Source organism: Nerophis lumbriciformis, linkage group LG19, assembly GCF_033978685.3.
Source record: "Nerophis lumbriciformis linkage group LG19, RoL_Nlum_v2.1, whole genome shotgun sequence".
NCBI lineage: Eukaryota > Metazoa > Chordata > Actinopteri > Syngnathiformes > Syngnathidae > Nerophis > Nerophis lumbriciformis.
In genome coordinates, this window is record NC_084566.2 from 29,714,129 (window position 1) to 29,733,602 (window position 19,474).

The window sequence follows — 19,474 nt, forward strand, 5'->3', positions numbered from 1 at the left end:
ACAGTTTCTTAAAGTGCCAGCAACCTGAGGGTTCCTGGTTCGATCCCCAGCTTCTACCAACCTAGTCACGTCTGTTGTGTCCTTGAGCAAGACACTTCACCCTTGCTCCTGATGGGTCCTGGTTAGCGCCTTGCATGGCAGCTCCCGCCATCAGTGTGTGAATGTGTGTGTGTGAATGGGTGAATGTGGAAATAGTGTCAAAGCGCTTTGAGTACCTTGAAGGTAGAAAAGCGCTATACAAGTATAACCCATTTACCATTTAAAGTGAATCATTTTAGTACATTGTTTGATTTCTTTGCTTAATCCATTCCATAATTTAGCTATACATAGATTTGTATAAGCCGCAGGGTTCAAAGCTTAGGGAAAAAAAGTAGTGGCTTATAGCCTGGAAAATATGCAATAAACATTTTTGGTAACACTTTAGTATGGGGAACATATTCACCATTATTTATTTGCTTATTAATTTAGGGTTAGGGTTGGGGTTGGGGTTGGGGTTGGGGTTGGGGTTGGGGTTAGGGTTGGGGTTGGGGTCAGGGTTAGGTATAGCGAAGCTAAAGATTAGAGAAAAAGAGATGGTTAAGGTTAGGGCTAAGGGTTGGGGTTGGGGTTGGGGTTAGGGTTGGGGTCAGGGTTGGGGTTGGGATTGGGATTGGCATTGGGTTAGGGTTAGGTATAGAGAAGCTAAAGATTAGACAAAAAGAGTTGGTTAGGGTTAGGGCTAAGGGTTGGGGTTAGGGTTGTGGTTGAGGTTAGAGTTGGGGTTATGGTCAGGGTCAGGGTCGGGGTTGGGATTAGCGTTGGGGTTAGGGTTAGGGAAGACTCTTAGTTAATGGCTTACTGCTAGTATAATAAGGCCATGCAGAATAAGGCATTAATAAGTACTTAATAATGACTAATTAAGAGCCAATACGTTACTAATTTGCATGTTGATAAGCAACTAATTAATGGTGAATATGTTTACCTCAAAATAAAATGTTACCACATTTTTTTTAATAAATAGCTCTGCAGAAAGGAATATAAGATGCACAACTCCAAGTTGTAAAGAGGAAAACAACATTTCACCCTAATTGAGGCTATAAGACTAAATTATCCCACACTTTGGAACTTCTTATTTTTCTTAATTCCATCAAGATCAATAATGGCGGCGAAAAACAATATCGAATGTGGCACCTCGCCCTTCCGACATCTTTCGGGACAAGTTGTCACTTGTGAGCCGAAAAAAGCGCTTCTTGATGAACACAGTTTGACGCTTCGCAGTCAAATGACACACCAGCTGTATGTGTTACATGTTTTTTCTTAAAGCGGTACACACATGGAGGCATCCAGTATCACACCTTGTGTTTCATAATAGATTGATGCTTCAATATCATTTGACCCGCAATATTATTATTGTTATCATTATTTTCTTGGAATAAAGACTTTCTTTAGGGAATATAATACATTGTATTGCATTTACCTAAAATACAAAGATAAATTAAAACAAAATAAAATCATCATCATAAAAATACAACTCATATTTTTTTTTTCTTCAAATGCCCATCAATGGATCCTAAAGGGGAAGTGTTTCCAAATTGCAACACGGGGGCACTAGCCCTCGGCATAATATAAAAATACAATACATTAGTTATTAATGAGGCATATTATGAGATACACTCAGCTATAAAACATAGCTAAGATGTTTTGTTTTAGATAGTTTAGCAAGGGGGTCAGTATTTTGTCTATTTATACCTGCATTGTCCTTTCCATCCTTACACTTTCCATCATTGTAATTGAGCTACTGTGTGGAACAGTTTCCCTTGTGGATCATTAAAGTTTGTCTAAGTCTAAGTCTAAGTAACGGTATGCGGCTCTTTAGTGCCGCCCTAGTGGCTCCCTGGAGCATTTTTAAACAAGGCTTGAAAATTTAAAAAGATGGGGGAAAAATATATTTTTTTGTTTTAGTATGTTTTTTGTTTGAGGACAAACATGACACAAACCTTCCCAATTGTTAGAAAGCCCACTGTTTAATATGTTTGTGTGTATGCTTCACTGATGAGAGTATTTGGTGAACTTCGTTTCGTCCTACTAATGTCGGTGGTTCTTGAACTCACCATAGTGTGGACTGTGACGCAACAGTTTGTTTACATGTAAAATCGTCCACTCCTTCTTTGTCTCATTTTGTCCACCAAAAGTTTTATACTGTGTGTGAATGCACAAAGGTGCGCTTTGTTGATGTTATTGACTTGTTGGGAGTGCTAATCAGGCATATTTAGTCAATACGTGACTGCAAGCTAATCAATGCTAACATGCTATTTAGGCTTGCTGTATGTACATATTGCATCATCATGCCTCATTTGTAGGTATATTTGAGCTCATTTAACATCCTTAAATTTTATTCTCTTTGTATATAATTTAGTTTTGCATGTCTCATGACACATTATCTGCATGTAACATTGGCTGCATTACAGATTGTTGTTTGTGTGCCATGTTGTTCCAGACCACAGCAAACATTCCCTAGCTTGCCAAAGATTGAAGAAAACAGCCTTAACTTGGACACACACATCTATACCTTTGGCCATTAAAAGCCAGTAATTTCCAGGAGTTATCTCACCTTCTGAGTAGCCTCTGATTTACTAATGGGTAAATGGATTATACTTGTATAGCGCTTTTCTACCACCTTTTTTTTACCTACTCAGTGAACTAGTGGTTAGAGTGTCCGCCCTGAGATCGGTAGGTTGTGAGTTCAAACCCCGAGTCATACCAAAGACTATAAAAATGGAGCCCATTACCTCCCTGCTTGGGACTCAGCATCAAGGGTTGGAATTGGGGGTTAAATCACCAAAAATGATTCACGGGCGCGGCACCTCTGCTGCCCACTGCTCCCCTCACCTCCCAGGGGGTGAACAAGGGGATGGGTCAAATCCGGAGGACAAATTTCACCACACCTAGTATGTGTGTGTGACAATTATTGGTACTTTAACTTAACTTATATATGTTTTTTTCCTTTTTTATTATGCATTTTCGGCAGGTGCGACTTATACGCCGGTGCGACTTATACTCCGAAAAATACGGTACATATTAATGCATTATTCTGCATGGCCTTATTGTACAAGCAGTAAGCCATTAGCTAAGAGTCTTCCCTAACCCTAACCCCCACGCTAATCCCGACCCCGACCATAACCCCAACCCTAACCCCAACCCTAACCCTAACCCTAACCCCAACCCCAACCCTTAGCCCTAACCCTAACCAACTCTTTTGGTCTAATCTTTAGCTTCTCTATACCTAACCCCGTCCCCAACCCCAAACCTAACCCTAACCCAACACCAACCCCAACCCTAAACCCAACCCCAACCCTTAGCCCTAATCTTAACCAACTCTTTTTCTCTAATCTTTTGCTTCGCTATACCTAACCCTGACCCCAAGCCCGACCCTAACCCTAACCCTAAATGAATAAGCAACTAAATAATGGTGACTATGTTCCCGATACTAAAGTGTTACCAAAAATGTTTATTGCACATTTTCCAGGCTATAAGCCACTACTTTTTTTCCCTAAGCTTTGAACCCTGCGGTTTATACAAATCTATGTATAGCTAAATTATGGAATGGATTAAGCAAATAAATCAAACAATGTACTAAAATGATTCACTTTAAATGGTAAATGGGTTATACTTGTATAGCGCTTTTCTACCTTCAAGGTACTCAAAGCGCTTTGACACTATTTCCACATTCACCCATTCATTCACACACTGATGGCGGGAGCTGCCATGCAAGGCCCTAACCACGACCCATCAGGAGCAAGGGTTAAGTGTCTTGCTCAAGGACACAACGGACGTGACTAGGTTGGTAGAATTTGGGGATCGAACCAGGAACCCTCAGATTGCTGGCACGGCCACTCTCCCAACTGCGCCACGGCGTTCCCCAAAAATGTGAAGAATAAGTACCGTATTTTTCGGACTATAAGTCGCTCCGGAGTATAAGTCGCACCGGCCGAAAATGCATGATAAAGAAGGAAAAAAACATATATAAGTCGCACTGGAGTATAAGTCGCATTTTTTGGGGAAATGTATTTTATAAAACCCAACACCAAGAATAGACATTTGAAAGGCAATTTAAAATAAATCAAGAATAGTGAACAACAGGCTGAATAAGTGTACGTTATATGAGGCATAAATAACCAACTGAGAACGTGCCTGGTATGTTAACGTAACATATTATGGTAAGAGTCATTCAAATAACTATAACATATAGAACATGCTATACGTTTACCAAACAATCTGTCATTCCTAATCACTAAATCCCATGAAATCTTATACGTCTAGTCTCTTACGTGAATGAGCTAAATAATATTATTTGATATTTTACGATAATGTGTTAATAATTTCACACATAAGTCGCTCCTGAGTATAAGTCGCACCCCCGGCCAAACTATGAAATAAACTGCGACTTATAGTCCGAAAAATACGGTACTCAAAGCGCTTTGACACTATTTTCACATTCACCCATTCACACACACATTCACACACTGACGGCGGGAGCTGCCATGCAAGGCCCTAACCACGACCCATCAGGAGCAAGGGTCTTGCTCAAGGACACAACGGACGTGACTAGGTTGGTAGAAGCTGGGGATCGAACCAGGAACCCTCAAATTGCTGGCACGGCCACTCTCCCAACCGCACCACGCCGTCCCCAAAAATGTGTAGAATAAGTATTAAATTTCTGCGACACATATTCACTTTGATAGTAGGCTATTATAGCTAATATAGACACTTTTTTTGCTGCTCCAGACAGATTAGTTTTTTGTATTTTTGTTCTAATATGGCTCTTTCAACTTTTTGGTTTGCCGACCCCTGGTTTAGCACATATTGACCTACATCTTTGATGGATAAAATGTATGTAAAAACACCCAATAGAAGCAGCCATAATATACAGTAACCACACCTGTCAGCAGTGTTGGGACTAACATGTTACAAAGTAACGCGTTACTGTAACGCCGTTAGTTTCGGCGGTAACTAGTAATCTAACGCGTTATTTTTTATATTCAGTAACTCAGTTACCGTTACTACATGATGCGTTACTGCGTTATTTTACGTAACTTTTGATGTAGTATCGGCTAGAAACAGAAGCGCTGCGGTGTCGTTCTTCTGAATCTTCCTCTGTCACAAGCCGGAGAGAAGAAAAGAGGCGCGGTCTATGTGTGTGTCTGGGTGTGGGTGTGGGGATGGGGAGGGGAGGCACACACGTGATCCGCGGTTTGACATATGAAACAACAACAAAAAAAAGTTGTTGGCACGTTCAGTCCACACACAGCGTGGTCATGGCCAGCGGAGTAACGGAGGAGCTTGAACGTCCCGTGCCATTGAATCGGTGTGTTTATAGGTGCAGACTCGGTTGTGCAAAACGAGGGTTTTAAACACATGCTGAACGTGCTTGAGCCACGTTACGACATCCCGTCGCGTACCCACTTCAGCGATAAGATTGTGCCAGATCTTTATGAGCAGGAGAAGAAAAAAGTTGTGGATGAACTATCCCGAGCATCATCTGTTGCGCTCATGACAGACGGGTGGACGTCCAGGGGAACTATAAGCGCTCACTTCATCACTGACACAAGCAGTGGAGGAAAGGAAGATAAAGATATCCCAGTCACACGTGATAATGCCAAAAATCAAAAAATTACAGTGAATGAGGCAGGACTGGGACCACAGATAGGTGCTTTGCACATGTAGTGAATTTGGCATCACAGAAGGGAATCTCAGTCAATAGGATGAAGCGCCGCCTTGGGAAGATCAGGAAGGAGGTTTCCTACTTCCACCCCAACCACAACAGCTGCTCATGTGCTTAAGACAAAGCAAGAAATGCTAAAGCTGCCTACTCATAAGCTCATACATGATGTCCCAACGAGGTGGAACTCCACTTATGAAATGTTGGAGCAACAGGCAGCTATATACTCTGCATTGACCCACAACACCCTGAAGACAAATGTCACCCTGTCTGATGATGATGTGAGAGTGGCAGATGAGGTCCTCCAGGTGCTTAAACCCCTCAAAAGTGTTACATCTCTACTGAGCACTGAAACTTCAACATCTGTGTCAATGATCCTGCCACTGAAAACAAGAATTCTACAATCCATGGCTCCAAGTGTGGAAGACAGCAGCATCACTCCAGATGTCAGGCTTTATTTCACTACCTATGTTTCAAGGAAGATGATCCATCCATCCATCCATCTTCTTCCGCTTATCCGAGGTCGGGTCGCGGGGGCAGCAGCTTAAGCAGGGAAGCCCAGACTTCCCTCTCCCCAGCCACTTCGTCCAGCTCCTCCCGGGGGATCCCGAGGCGTTCCCAGGCCAGCCGGGAGAGATAGTCTTCCCAGCGTGTCCTGGGTCTTCCCCGTGGCCTCCTACCGGTCGGATGTGCCCGAAACACCTTCCTAGGGAGGCGTTCGGGTGGCATCCTGACCAGATGCCCGAAACACCTCATCTGGCTCCTCTCGATGTGGAGGAGCAGCGGCTTTACTTTGAGCTCCCCCCGAATGACAGAGCTTCTCACCCTATCTCTAAGGGAGAGCCCCGCCACTCGGCGGAGGAAACTCATTTCGGCCGCTTGTACCCGTGATCTTGTCCTTTCGGTCATGACCCAAAGCTCATGACCATAGGTGAGGATGGGAACGTAGATCAACCGGTAAATCGAGAGCTTTGCCTTCCGGCTCAGCTCCTTCTTCACCACAACGGATCGATACAGCGTCCACATTACTGAAGACGCCGCACCGATCCGCCTGTCGATCTCACGATCCACTCTTCCCCCACTCGTGAACAAGACTCCGAGGTACTTGAACTCCTCCACTTGGGGCAAGATCTCCTCCCCAACCCGGAGAAGATGATGTGCCTTCTTATGTTGCACTTATGTTCTTATGTCACTTGTTTTTTATTAATGGTCATTGGTCCAAGTTTAAAGAAAGGAGGAATGCCATTTTATGTTGCACTGATTTTCATTAATTATGTCAAAAGGAAAATAAAAATGCATGTCAAGTTGATCAACAGATTGTATTATTCTCCAGTGTAATAACAGTACTGAAATGAAGGCAAAAAGGGCATTAATGGGAGCTTTAAAAAAAAAAAAGAAGAAAAAAAGAAGTAACTAAATAGTTACTTTTCACAGTAACGCATTACTTTTTGGTGTAAGTAACTGAGTTAGTAACTGAGTTACTTTTGAAATAAAGTAACTAGTAACTGCAACTAGTTACTGGTTTTCAGTAACTAACCCAACACTGCCTGTCAGTCATCCTAATGTGCAGACTGGGGCTTCAGAACAACGGCTGCCTATGAGCTCTGCATTACACCCACTGAGAGGACCACGTGACAGCCTTCACTTACATTTTCTCCAGCATCACATAGCAGAAAACTGTCAGCATGTATTGAAAGTGGCATGCGATTATTCACACCTGAGCTTTCAATGCTCTGACAAGTCACAATGTCTGCCATCAACCCACACACCTATTTGCATTCCTTCATGTCAAGGAAAAAAAACAAAAAAACAATTTCATCCCACAAAGCATAATGAAAGGCGAGGATATACACAGTATATATGTACGGGGCAGGCGACGATCTCTCAGGGAGACGTTCAAGAGTTGATCATACATCTCATCGGTATTTAAATGACGCCGCAGGAAACGGCTTCCCGGGAACGACGACGCCAAAAGTGATTCTGCGAGAAGCAATTACCTTGATGCCAGCCGAGCGGCATTTACCCACGGCGTCGGGCACAGCGGCACGCGGCGGATCAATCATGGAGATGAGGCCCAGGAAGCAGAGCTGCTCGGTGGGGAAGTTGGGGTCGTCGCTGTCGAAGGAGAATCCTCGGGGGAACTGGGATGAAGGGAGATTCAGGTGGCAGAAGCCTGCAAGAAGACGGGATGATTGTTGGGATGGGAAAGTCACTCAGGCTACGCAGGCGGGAGGTTTAGGAAAAACATGAAAAAGTGCAATCGTCTTTCAGGATTCAGAGGATTGTTGATACTAGTGTTGTATCGATACCAATATTTTGGTACCGGTACCAAAATTATTTTGATCCTTTTCGGTACTTTTCTAAATAAACGGGACCACAAAAAATTGCATTATTGGCTTTATTTTAACAAAAAATCTTAGGGTACATTAAACATGTTTCTTATTGCAAGTGTGTCCTTAAATAAAATAGTGAACATACAAGACAACTAGAGATGTCCGATAATGACTTTTTTGCCGATATCCGATATTCCGATATTGTCCAACTCTTAATTACCGATTCCGATATCAACCATACCGATATATACAGTCGTGGCATTAACACATTATCATGCCTAATTTTGTTGTGATGCCCCGGTGGATGCATTAAACAATGTAACAAGGTTTTCCAAAATAAATCAACTCAAGTTATGGAAAATATTTATTATTGAAGTCACAAAGAGCATTATTTTTTTTAACATGCCTCAAAACAGCAGCTTGGAATTTGGGACATGCTCTCCCTGAGAGAGCATGTGGGGTTGAGGTGGGGGGTAGGGGGTAGCAGGTAGCGTATATTGTAGCGTCCCGGAAGAGTTAGTGCGGCAAGGGGTTCTGGGTATTTGTTCTTTTGTGTTTATGTTGTGTTACGGTGTGGATGTTCTCCCGAAATGTGTTTGTCATTCTTGTTTGGTGTGAGTTCACAGTGTGGCGCATATTTTTAACAGTGTTAAAGTTGTTTATACAGCCACCCTCAGTGTGACCTGTATGGCTGTTGACCAAGTATGGCTTGCATTCACTTGTGTGTGTGACAAGCCATAGATATTATGTGACTGGGCTGGCATGCAAAGGAAGTGCCTTTAAGGTTTATTGGCACTCTGTATTTCTCCCTACGTCCGTGTACACAGCGGCGTTTTAAAAAGTCATAAATTTTACTTTTTGAAACCGATACCCATAATTTTGAAACTGATACCGATAATTTCCGATATTACATTTTAAAGCATTTATCGGCTGATAATATCGGCAGTCCGATATTATCGGACAACCCTAAAGACAACCTGTCTTTTATTAGTAAGTAAACAAACAAAAGCTCCAAATTTAGTCTGCTGACATATGCAGTAACATATTGTGTCATTTATCATTCTATTATTTTGTCAAAATTAACAAGGACAAGTGGAAGAAAACGAATTATTAATCAACTTGTTCATTTATTGTTAATATCTGCTTACTTTCTCTGTTAACATGCTCTATCTACACTTCTGTTAAAATGTAATAATCACTTATTCTTCTGTTGTTTGGAAGTTTTGGATGATACCACACATTTGGGTATCAATTCGATACCAAGTAGTTACACGATCATACATTGCTCATATTCAAAGTCCTCATGTGTCCAGGGACATATTTCCTGAGTTTATAAACATAATATAATTCTTTTTTAAACGAAAGAAGATGTTGTGATGCCAAAAAATATCGACGTAATAATAGTAGTAGCGACTAGATACGCTCCTGTACTTGTTTTGTTTTTTTTGAGCAATGGCAAAACAAGAAAATTAAAGATAGACAAAATTTTAAAAAAACAGCCTGCATGGCAGCTTTGTGTCAACATTGCAACTTTTTCTAGTTAGATTTTTTTTTAATGTTTATTTTTTATTTTTGCAATAGCATTTCAAGAATGTGTGGCGGGCCGGTAAACAATTAGCTGCGGGCCACAAATGGCCCCAGAGCCGCACTTTGGACACCCCTGGCTTAATCCATTCCATAATTTAATTCCACATACTGATATACTGAAGGTCTTAAGTGTTGTACGTGCATACAAATGTTTACTTACTACTAAAAGACAAATGAAAACTGAGTCCGCCTGGAAGAGTGGCAGCACATCACAGTAGATCCTTCGAATTCTTTTCATTTTACTTTATTATTGGTATCATTCTTAACTTTTCTTGCCTTTTTTTAATCTCTTACCTTCCATAAACCACTAATTATGGTTCTTGGGCGCTTTTGTGTGTTTTCGTTACTTTTCTTTTTCTTTTCGGGACGTTTTGCTTGGATCAGCGGAGCAGTAGACCTTTTGTTTACACACGCGAGGAGCTGTTTGCGCTCTCCTTAAAGGGGAACATTATCACCAGACCTATGTAAGCGTCAATATATACCTTGATGTTGCAGAAAAAAGACCATATATTTTTGTAACCGATTTCCGAACTCTAAAGGGACGGCGTGGCGCAGTGGAAGAGTGGCCGTGCGCTTTGAGTCACTAGAGAAAAGCGCTATATAAGTATAATTCCCTTCACTTCACTTCACTTCACTTTGAGTATGGACAGTTTCTTAAAGTGCCAGCAACCTGAGGGTTCCTGGTTCAATCCCCACCTAGTACCAACCTCGTCATGTCCGTTGTGTCCTGAGCAAGACACTTCACCCTTGCTCCTGATGGGTGCTGGTTAGCGCCTTGCATGGCAGCTCCCTCCATCAGTGTGTGAATGTGTGTGTGAATGGGTAAATGTGGAAGTAGTGTCAAAGCGCTTTGAGTACCTTGAAGGTAGAAAAGCGCTATACAAGTACAACCCATTTATCATTTATTTATTTAAATGGGTGAATTTTGGCGAATTAAACACCTTTCTATTATTCGCTCTCGGAGCGAGTGACATCACATCGGGAAGCAATCCGCCATTTTCTCACTTTCGTCGGTGTGTTGTCGGAGGGTGTAACAACACGAACAGGGACAGATTCAAGTTGCACCAGTGGCCCAAAGATGCGAAATTGGCAAGAAATTGGACCAAATTTGTTCAAAATATGAGGGTTTGGGGAAAGCCGACGAAATGGTCAGTCGTTTGTTCCGCACACTTTACCGACGAAAGCTACGCTACGACAGAGATGGCAAGAATGTGTGGATATCCTGCGACACTCAAAGCAGATGCATTTCCAACGATAAAGTCAAAGAAATCTGCCGCCAGACCCCCATTGAATCTGCCGGAGTGTGTGAGCTATTCAGGGACGAAGGACCTCGGTAGCACGGCAAGCAATGGCGGTTTGTTCCCGCAGACGAGCGAGCTAAACCCCCTGGATGTCTTGGCTCACACCGTCCCTTATGCCACCGAAGATGATCAAGAGAAGAATATCGACCCTAGCTTCCCTGGCCTGCTGACATCAACTCCAAAACTGGACAGATCAGCTTTCAGGAAAAGAGAGCGGATGAGGGTATGTCTACAGAATATATTAATTGATGAAAACTTTATTCATTACTCGCGGTTTTACGTAAATTATCATACATAAACTGTGTTTACCAATAATTTAGCTTAAAAACATTTATTTTTTTCAATCATTCGAGTACATTCGTGTAGTCTTGTGTAATGCAGTATTTTGTGTCTATTTAGGTATGGTTAACCTGAGTGCTGAAATCGTGGAAAAATATATGTTCTTAGCGCGCCCGAAATGGGCTGTCTGCACTCTCAAAGTGCATGTTGTTGCCAAATGTATTTCATATGCTGTAAACCTAGTTCATAGTTGTTAGTTTCCTTTAATGCCAAACAAACACATACCAATCGTTGGTTAGAAGGCGATCGCCGAATTCGTCCTCGCTTTCTCCCGAGTCGCTGGCTGTCGTGTCGTTTTCGTCGGTTTCGCTTGCATACGGTTCAAACCGATATGGCTCAATAGCTTCAGTTTCTTCTTCAATTTCGTTTTCGCTACCTGCCTCCACACTGCAACCATCCGTTTCAATAAATGCGTAATCTGTTGAATCGCTTATGCCGCTGAAATCCGAGTCTGAATCCGAGCTAATGTCACTATACCTTGCTGTTCTATCCGCCATGTTTGTTTGTATTGGCATCACTGTGTGACGTCACAGGAAAATGGACGGGTGTATATAACGATGGTTAAAATCAGGCACTTTGAAGCTTTTTTTAGGGATATTGCGTGATGGGTAACATTTTTTTAACCCTTCTGAAATTGCGATAATGTTCCCCTTTAACAGCGCTATGGGGAACGCAGCCGGACCTTCCCATGGAACTACGGAAAAAGCGCAGGGGACGCCGTGCCGGCATAAAGATGAAGGAGCGCAGAAGGAAATTTAAGCCTGCAATCCCCTCTGTTCTCATGGGGAACGTGCGGTCTTTGGCGAACAAAATGGACGAATTGTTTGGGCTCGCCCGAACTCAAAAGGAGTACGCCGTGTGCAGCATCATGGCTACACGCGGACTTCCCGGACCACAGCGCGTCTCTACCCGGCTTCACAACCTCGCGAGCGGATAGAGACACACTCCTGAGCGGTAAGAAAAAAGGAGGCGGGATTGCCATCTTGGTGAACGAGAGGTGGTGTAATCCTGCTCATATTACTGTAAAGGAGTGTGTTTGTACGCCGGACATTGAACTTCTGGCTGTTGGAATTCAGCCATATTATTTGCCAAGGGAATTGACTTCTGTAATCTTCATTGGAGTGTATGTTCCTCCTTCTGCTGACGAAACTGCTGCTTGTGACACCATTCGTGCCGCTGTTGCTAAGCAACAGACCAAACATCCCGATGCCCTCATTCTCATTTCGGGGGACTTTAATCATGTTTCTCTGGACTCTATTTTACCCACTTTCCATCAATATGTACAATGTGCAACACGGGAAAATAAAACTCTGGACCTACTGTATGCTAATTCAAAAGATGCATACAGAGCCACTGCCCTGCCCCCTCTGGGATGGTATGATCACAATCTAGTGCTTTTAAAGGGGAACATTATCACAATTTCAGAAGGGTTAAAACCATTAAAAATCAGTTCCCAGTGGCTTATTTTATTTTTCGAAGTTTTTTTCCAAATTTTACCCATCACGCAATATCCCTAAAAAAAGCTTTAAAGTGCCCGATTTTAACCATCGTTATATACACCCGTCCATTTTCCTGTGACGTCACACAGTGATGCCAATACAAACAAACATGGCGGTTAGAACAGCAAGGTATAGCGACATTAGCTCGGATTCAGACTCGGATTTCAGCGGCTTAAGCGATTCAACAGATTACGCATGTATTGAAACGGATGGTTGTAGTGTGGACGCAGGTAGCAAAAACGAAATTGAAGAAGAAACTGAAGCTATTGAGCCATATCGGTTTGAACCGTATGCAAGCGAAACCGACGAAAACGACACGACAGCCAGCGACACGGGAGAAAGCGAGGACGAATTCGGTGATCGTCTTCTAACCAACGATTGGTATGTGTTTGTTTGGCATTAAAGGAAACTAACAACTATGAACTAGGTTTACAGCATATGAAATACATTTGGCAACAACATGCACTTTGAGAGTGCAGACAGCCCAATTTTCATCATTTAATATATTCTGTAGACATACCCTCATCCGCTATCTTTTCCTGAAAGCTGATCTGTCCAGTTTTGGAGTTGATGTCAGCAGGCCAGGGAAGCTAGGGTCGATATTCTTCTCTTGATCATCTTCGGTGGCATAAGGGACGGTGTGAGCCAAGACATCCAGGGGGTTTAGCTCGCTTGTCTGCGGGAACAAACTGCCGCCATTGCTTGTCGTGCTACCGAGGTCCTTTGTCCCTGAATTGCTCACACACTCCGGCAGATTCAATGGGGGTCTGGCGGAAGATTTCTTAGACTTTATCGTTGGAAATGCATCTGCTTTGAGTGTCGCAGGATATCCACACATTCTTGCCATCTCTGTCGTAGCATAGCTTTCGTCGGTAAAGTGTGCGGAACAAACGTCCAATTTCTTGCCACTTTCGCATCTTTGGGCCACTGGTGAAACTTGAATCCGTCCCTGTTCATGATGTTACACCCTCCGACAACACACCGACGAGGCATGATGTCTCCAAGGTACGGAAAACAGTCGAAAAAACGGAAAATAACAGAGCTGATTTGACTCGGTGTTTGTAATGTGTTTGAGAAAATGGCGGATTGCTTCCCGATGTGACGTCATCGCTCCGAGAGCGAATAATAGAAAGGCGTTTAATTCGCCAAAATTCACCCATTTAGAGTTCGAAAATCGGTTAAAAAAATATATGGTCTTTTTTCTGCAACATCAAGGTATATATTGACGCTTACATAGGTCTGGTGATAATGTTCCCCTTTAACACCTCAATACGTTCCTGCTGTGAGGAGGCAGCCCATCTCAACTAAATCAGTGCAAATGAGAAGCATTGAGGCTGGCACAGCGTTACAAGACTGCTTTGAGACTACAGACTGGGAAGTACTCTGTAAGCTTCACGGGACAGATATCAACAAAATCACAGACTGCATCACTGACTACATACATTTCTGTGAGGACTCCATCATCCCTACAAAAACTGTCCACTGTTACCCAAATAACAAGCCCTGGATCACCAGCCAGCTAAAGGTGCTGCTAAATAAAAAGAAGCTAGCCTTCAGATCTGGTGATCGGGACGAGTTGAAGAGGATTCAGTGGCAGCTTAAAGTTCAGCTGCAAGAAGGGAAATATGTCTACAGAAGGAAGCTTGAAGCTAAACTCCAACAGAACAACACTCGTGAGGTTTGGAAGGGTATGAAGGCCATCACAGGATTCACCAATAAAGCCAAACTGCTAGATGGGGGTGTAGATAGAGCCAACGAGCTGAATTTGTTTTTCAATAGATATAGCAATGCACCCCTTACTGGCCACTACTACCCCACTACTCCTGTTCTCACACCTTCCCTGAATTTCAATACACTAACTCCTTCTCTTTTACCTGCCACAGCCGTTTCTTTCCCCCCTCCCCCCTTCCCCACTTCCACCCCCACTGAGAAAACCAGCCCGGTGTGTCTGACACCTGGACATGTAAGACGGCAGCTGGAGAGAGTCAATCCAGCTAAGTCAGCAGGCCCTGACCGAGTCAACCCCTGGGTCCTGGAGACTTGCGCTGCTCAGCTAACTGGGATCCTGCACTCCATCTTCAACCTGAGTCTGAAGCTAGAACAAATACCAGTGCTATGGAAAACATCCTGCATAGTGCCGGTGCCCAAGAAGCCCATCCCATCGGGCTCTAATGACTTCAGACCTGTTGCTCTGACGTCCCAGGTCATGAAGGTCCTCGAGAGACTTGTGCTGGATCAGCTGAGACCACTGGTGGCTCCTTCCCTGGATCCTCTACAGTTTGCATATCAGCCCCATGTAGGAGTGGACGATGCTGTTATCTACCTGCTGCATCATGCTCACTCTCACCTGGATGGTGGGAGGGGCACTGTGAGGATCATGTTTTTTGATTTCTCCAGTGCCTTTAACACCATTCAGCCAATTCTGATGAGTGACAAGTTGCTCAGGATGGGTGTCAGTTCATCCATTGTCTCCTGGATCACTGATTACTTGTCTGACAGGCCCCAGTTTGTGCGACTGGGGAGCTCCCTGTCGGATACTGTGGTCAGTGGTGTAGGTGCTCCACAGGGGACCGTCCTGTCTCCTTGCCTGTTCACCCTGTACACCTCAGACTTCCAGTATAGTTCCAGGTCCTGCCACCTGCAGAAATACTCTGACGACTCTGCTGTGGTCAGGTGTATCAGAGAGGGACGGGAATTGGAGTACAGGACACTGATCGCTGACTTTGTGGAGTGGTCTCAGGCGAACCATCTGGTCCTTAATGTGGACAAGACCAAGAAGCTGGTCATCAACTTCAGGAAGAGAGTGACCCCGGTGGAGCCCATCAAGATCCAGGGTCGGGAGGTGGCAGTAGTGGAGCAGTACAAGTACCTGGGAGTCCACTTGAACAGCAGACTGGACTGGAAGGACAACTGCAAAGCTGTTTACAAAAAGGGCATGAGCAGACTCTTTTTCCCGAGGAAGCATAGGTCCTTTAATGTGTGCAGCAAGCTGTTGGAGATATTTTATCAGTCTGTTGTGGCCAGTGCGCTGTACTTTGCAGTGGTTTGTTGGGGGAGCAGTACCAGCAAAATGGACTCAAACCGGATTGATAAACTGATCCGGAAAGCCGGGCCAAACTATTGGCACGCAGTTGGAGGCGTTTGTGTCAGTGAGGGACAGGAGGACACTGGACAAACTGCTGGCCATCATGGACAATCCTGCCCACCCACTCCACCTGACAATTAAGGGACAGCAGAGTTCATACTCCAACAGGCTCCTTCAACTTCCTTCCCGCACTGTGCGATTCAAGAACTCCTTCATTCCACACTCCATCCAGCTGTATAATCACTCGCCATACAGCAATAAATGACATCTGCCTATTACCTGACACCTGACATGTTAGCTACTTCTCTTTGTTTATAATGTCTATTTTCTATTTCCTGCTGGATCTACTCTCTATTTTATGCTGCTGCTGTCACATATACTGTATATACTGTACATGGTCATTGGTATATATTGTATATATGTTATTGACATAATGTAATATATCTGTATATATATTATTCTGTACACATATTATGTATATATTCGTATATATGTTAGATTTTTTATCGCTGTATTAGTCTATTTATACCTGCATTGTCCTTTCCATCATTGTAACTGAGCTACTGTGTTGAACAATTTCCCTTGTGGATCATTAAAGTTTGTCTAAGTCTAAGTCTAAGTCTAAGTCTTTCTCTAACAGTATATTTCTCCTCTTTTGTTGAGAAGAATTGTTGCATATTCTTGGGTAGCAGATTGTAGTTTGCTTTGTGTATACGGTAATTGTAGCTCTTTGCACATTCACTACGTCGTGGAATTTCAGTATTTTCGATTCAATGAATAAAGTGTTCCTTTTTAAACTGTGTGTAATGTCACAGTGTCCAAAATAATTAAATATACTTGTTGAATAAAACCTCTGCCTTGTTTTAATGAATACTTAGACCTACTTCGCTAATGTATTGTAATGTTGGTCAATATGGTGGGAATTGGAGAGCCGAGTGGTGTCTGAGGTGGTACTTGGTGAAAGAAGTTTGAGAACCACTGGTTTACATTAATTTATAATGTTTTTAAATACTACAACATCTGCCTGAGAGCCATTGTCTTCTGCAGTGGACATTTGTTTTTGGAGTTACAAATTTCCGGGGAAAAGACTGGCCATGTCATGCAAATCCCAAATGTTCACTGCAGAGGATACTGGCTCTGAGCAGGATGTGGGGTTTTAACAAAAAATAACTAACACATATTTGGCGTACTTCCACGAACAGAAATGTTAAATTTTTGATGCAGAAAATAAAGACTAAGGTCAGAAAAGCACTTTCAGTACTGTATTTTAGGAAAACCTTTAAATGAAAAAAAATCCCTGCAGAGCTTCAGATGAAAAATATATTAACCGACTTTTCGTTAAAGTTCACAAAGATTTCTCACTCAAAAAAACATCCCCATTATCACTGAAGATGTGACTTTGTTTTCGTCACGCTGTGGATTCCTGCAAGTTTAACTCCGAAAGTGATGATCACCTTTGGTACTTTCTAAAAGGTTAAAACTAGATTCCTGACGGATGACATTTTCAGTGCCCGGAACCTCTCATCGGCTGAAAAGCTCAAATTGAGGGCCATAACTTATTTTTCAGCCAAAACATGTCTGCGTCATTTAAGAGAATTTATTACAGAGGGCGAGAAAGCGGAGGAAATAGTGAATAGGCGAGCAGAGAAACATAATAAATGCTACGTGCTACATAAATTGTGCCAGAGAGGTCCTTGGCGTGCTCGGACACTGTGGGGGCAGGACGCCACACTGCGACTATTAATCACGCGGAGATGAATATTAAACTAGAGCTGCAGAAATTGAAACCCATCCAAATGATGAGAATCAGGTGCCCTAATCACTTGGTCCGGTGTATAAAATAAAGCACTTAGGCATGGAGACTGTTTCTACAAACATTTTTTGAAAGAATGGGCCGCTCTCCAGCGTGGAACTGTCATAGGATGCCACCTGTGCAACAAATCCAGCCGTGAAATTTCCTCGTTCCCAAATATTCCAAAGTCAACTTTATTATAAGAAAAGTCAAGAGTTTGGGAACAACAGCAACTCAGCCACCAAGTGGTAGGCCACGTAAACTGACAGAGAGGGGTCAGCGGATGCTGAAGCGCATTGTGCAAAGACTTTCTGCACAGTCAGTTGCTACAGAGCTCCAAACTTCATGTGACCTTCCAATTAGCCCACATACAGTACGCAGAGAGCTTCATGGAATGGGTTTCCATGGCCGAGCAGCTGTATCTAAGGCATACATAATCAAGTCCAATGCAAAGCGTGGGATGCAGTGGTGTGAACATACTTGCCAACCTTGAGACCTCCGAATTCAGGAGATGGGGGGCGGGGGAGGGGGTTGAGGTGGGGTTTGGTGGTAGCGGGGGTGTATATTGTAGCGTCCCGGAAGAGTTAGTGCTGCAAGGGGTTCTGGGTATTTGTTCTGTTTTGTTTATGTTGTGTTACGGTGCGGATGTTCTCCCGAAATGTGTTTGTCATTCTTGTTTGGTGTGGGTTCACAGTGTGGCGCATATTTGTAACAGTGTTACGGCCACCCTCGGTGTGACCTGTATGGCTGTTGACCAAGTATGTCTTGCATTCACTTATGTGTGTGTAAAAGCCGTATATAATATGTGAATGGGCCGGCACGCTGTTTGTATGGATGAATAGCGGACGTGACGACAGGTTGTAGAGGACGCTAAAGGCAGTGCCTTTAAGGCACGCCCCCAATATTGATGTCCGGGTGGAAATCGGGAGAAAATCGGGAGGGGCACTGAAATTCGGGAGGGTTGGCAAGTATGGGTGTGAAGCACGTCGCCACTGGACTCTAGAGCAGTGGAGACGCCTTCTCTGGAGTGATAATTCACACTTTTCCATCTGGCAATCTGATGGACCAGTCTGGGTTTGGAGGTTGCCAGGAGAACGCTACATTTCGGACTGCATCGGGCCGAGTGTGAAATTTGGTGGAGGAGGAATTATGGTGTGGGCTTGGTTTTCAGGAGTTGGACTTGGCCCCTTACTTCCAGTGAAAGGAACTTTGAATGCTCCAGGATACCAAAACATGTGGGACAATTACCGTATTTTTCGGAGTATAAGTCGCACCGGAGTATAAGTCGCACTTGCCGAAAATGCATAATAAAAAAAGAAAAAAACATATATAAGTCGCACTGGAGCCCGGCCAAACAATAAAAAAAACTGCGACTTATAGTCCGAAAAATACGGTAATTCCATGAGATGGCAATTCAACTTCATATGTGAGTAAAGGCAGGTGGCCAAATACTTTTGTCAATATAGTGTATATAAGTGACTGCATAATCAACAACTTGTGTCATAACGATATTGACCCTAAGGCTTGACCTTCAAGCGACAACATCCACTTCTTCACTGATGGAGACATAATGTAAGTGGATTCCAATTGTAGGCCCTCGGCTTTCTTTAATGATTTTTCTTTTAAGTTCCATTTTATGGTATTTTTCACCCGTGTTAAATGCTATCCTTGATCCTTATGGATGTGATCAATCACAAACAACGACATAACATGAAGGAGTAGGACAGCAGGGCAAATGTTAGCAACATTAGCATAGCTATGTTAGCTACATGTTAACATTACAGTCACATTTTAACAGCAACATCATGCTGGGTTAGCGTTTTCGCTGAAGAAAAACGAC

The 19,474-nt window shown here is 43.3% G+C and overlaps 1 protein-coding gene across 2 annotated transcripts in view; it reads right to left on the minus strand.

Moving 5' to 3' along the window:
* atp1a2a (ATPase Na+/K+ transporting subunit alpha 2a) overlaps positions 1–19,474 on the minus strand; it is a 158,889-nt gene that overhangs the window by 47,103 nt on the left and 92,312 nt on the right. For both annotated transcript variants that reach the window (XM_061979017.1, XM_061979018.2), the window contains one exon: positions 7,696–7,871. In XM_061979017.1, coding sequence (XP_061835001.1) covers positions 7,696–7,871 — 176 coding nt within the window. The remainder of the gene's footprint in view (positions 1–7,695; positions 7,872–19,474) is intronic.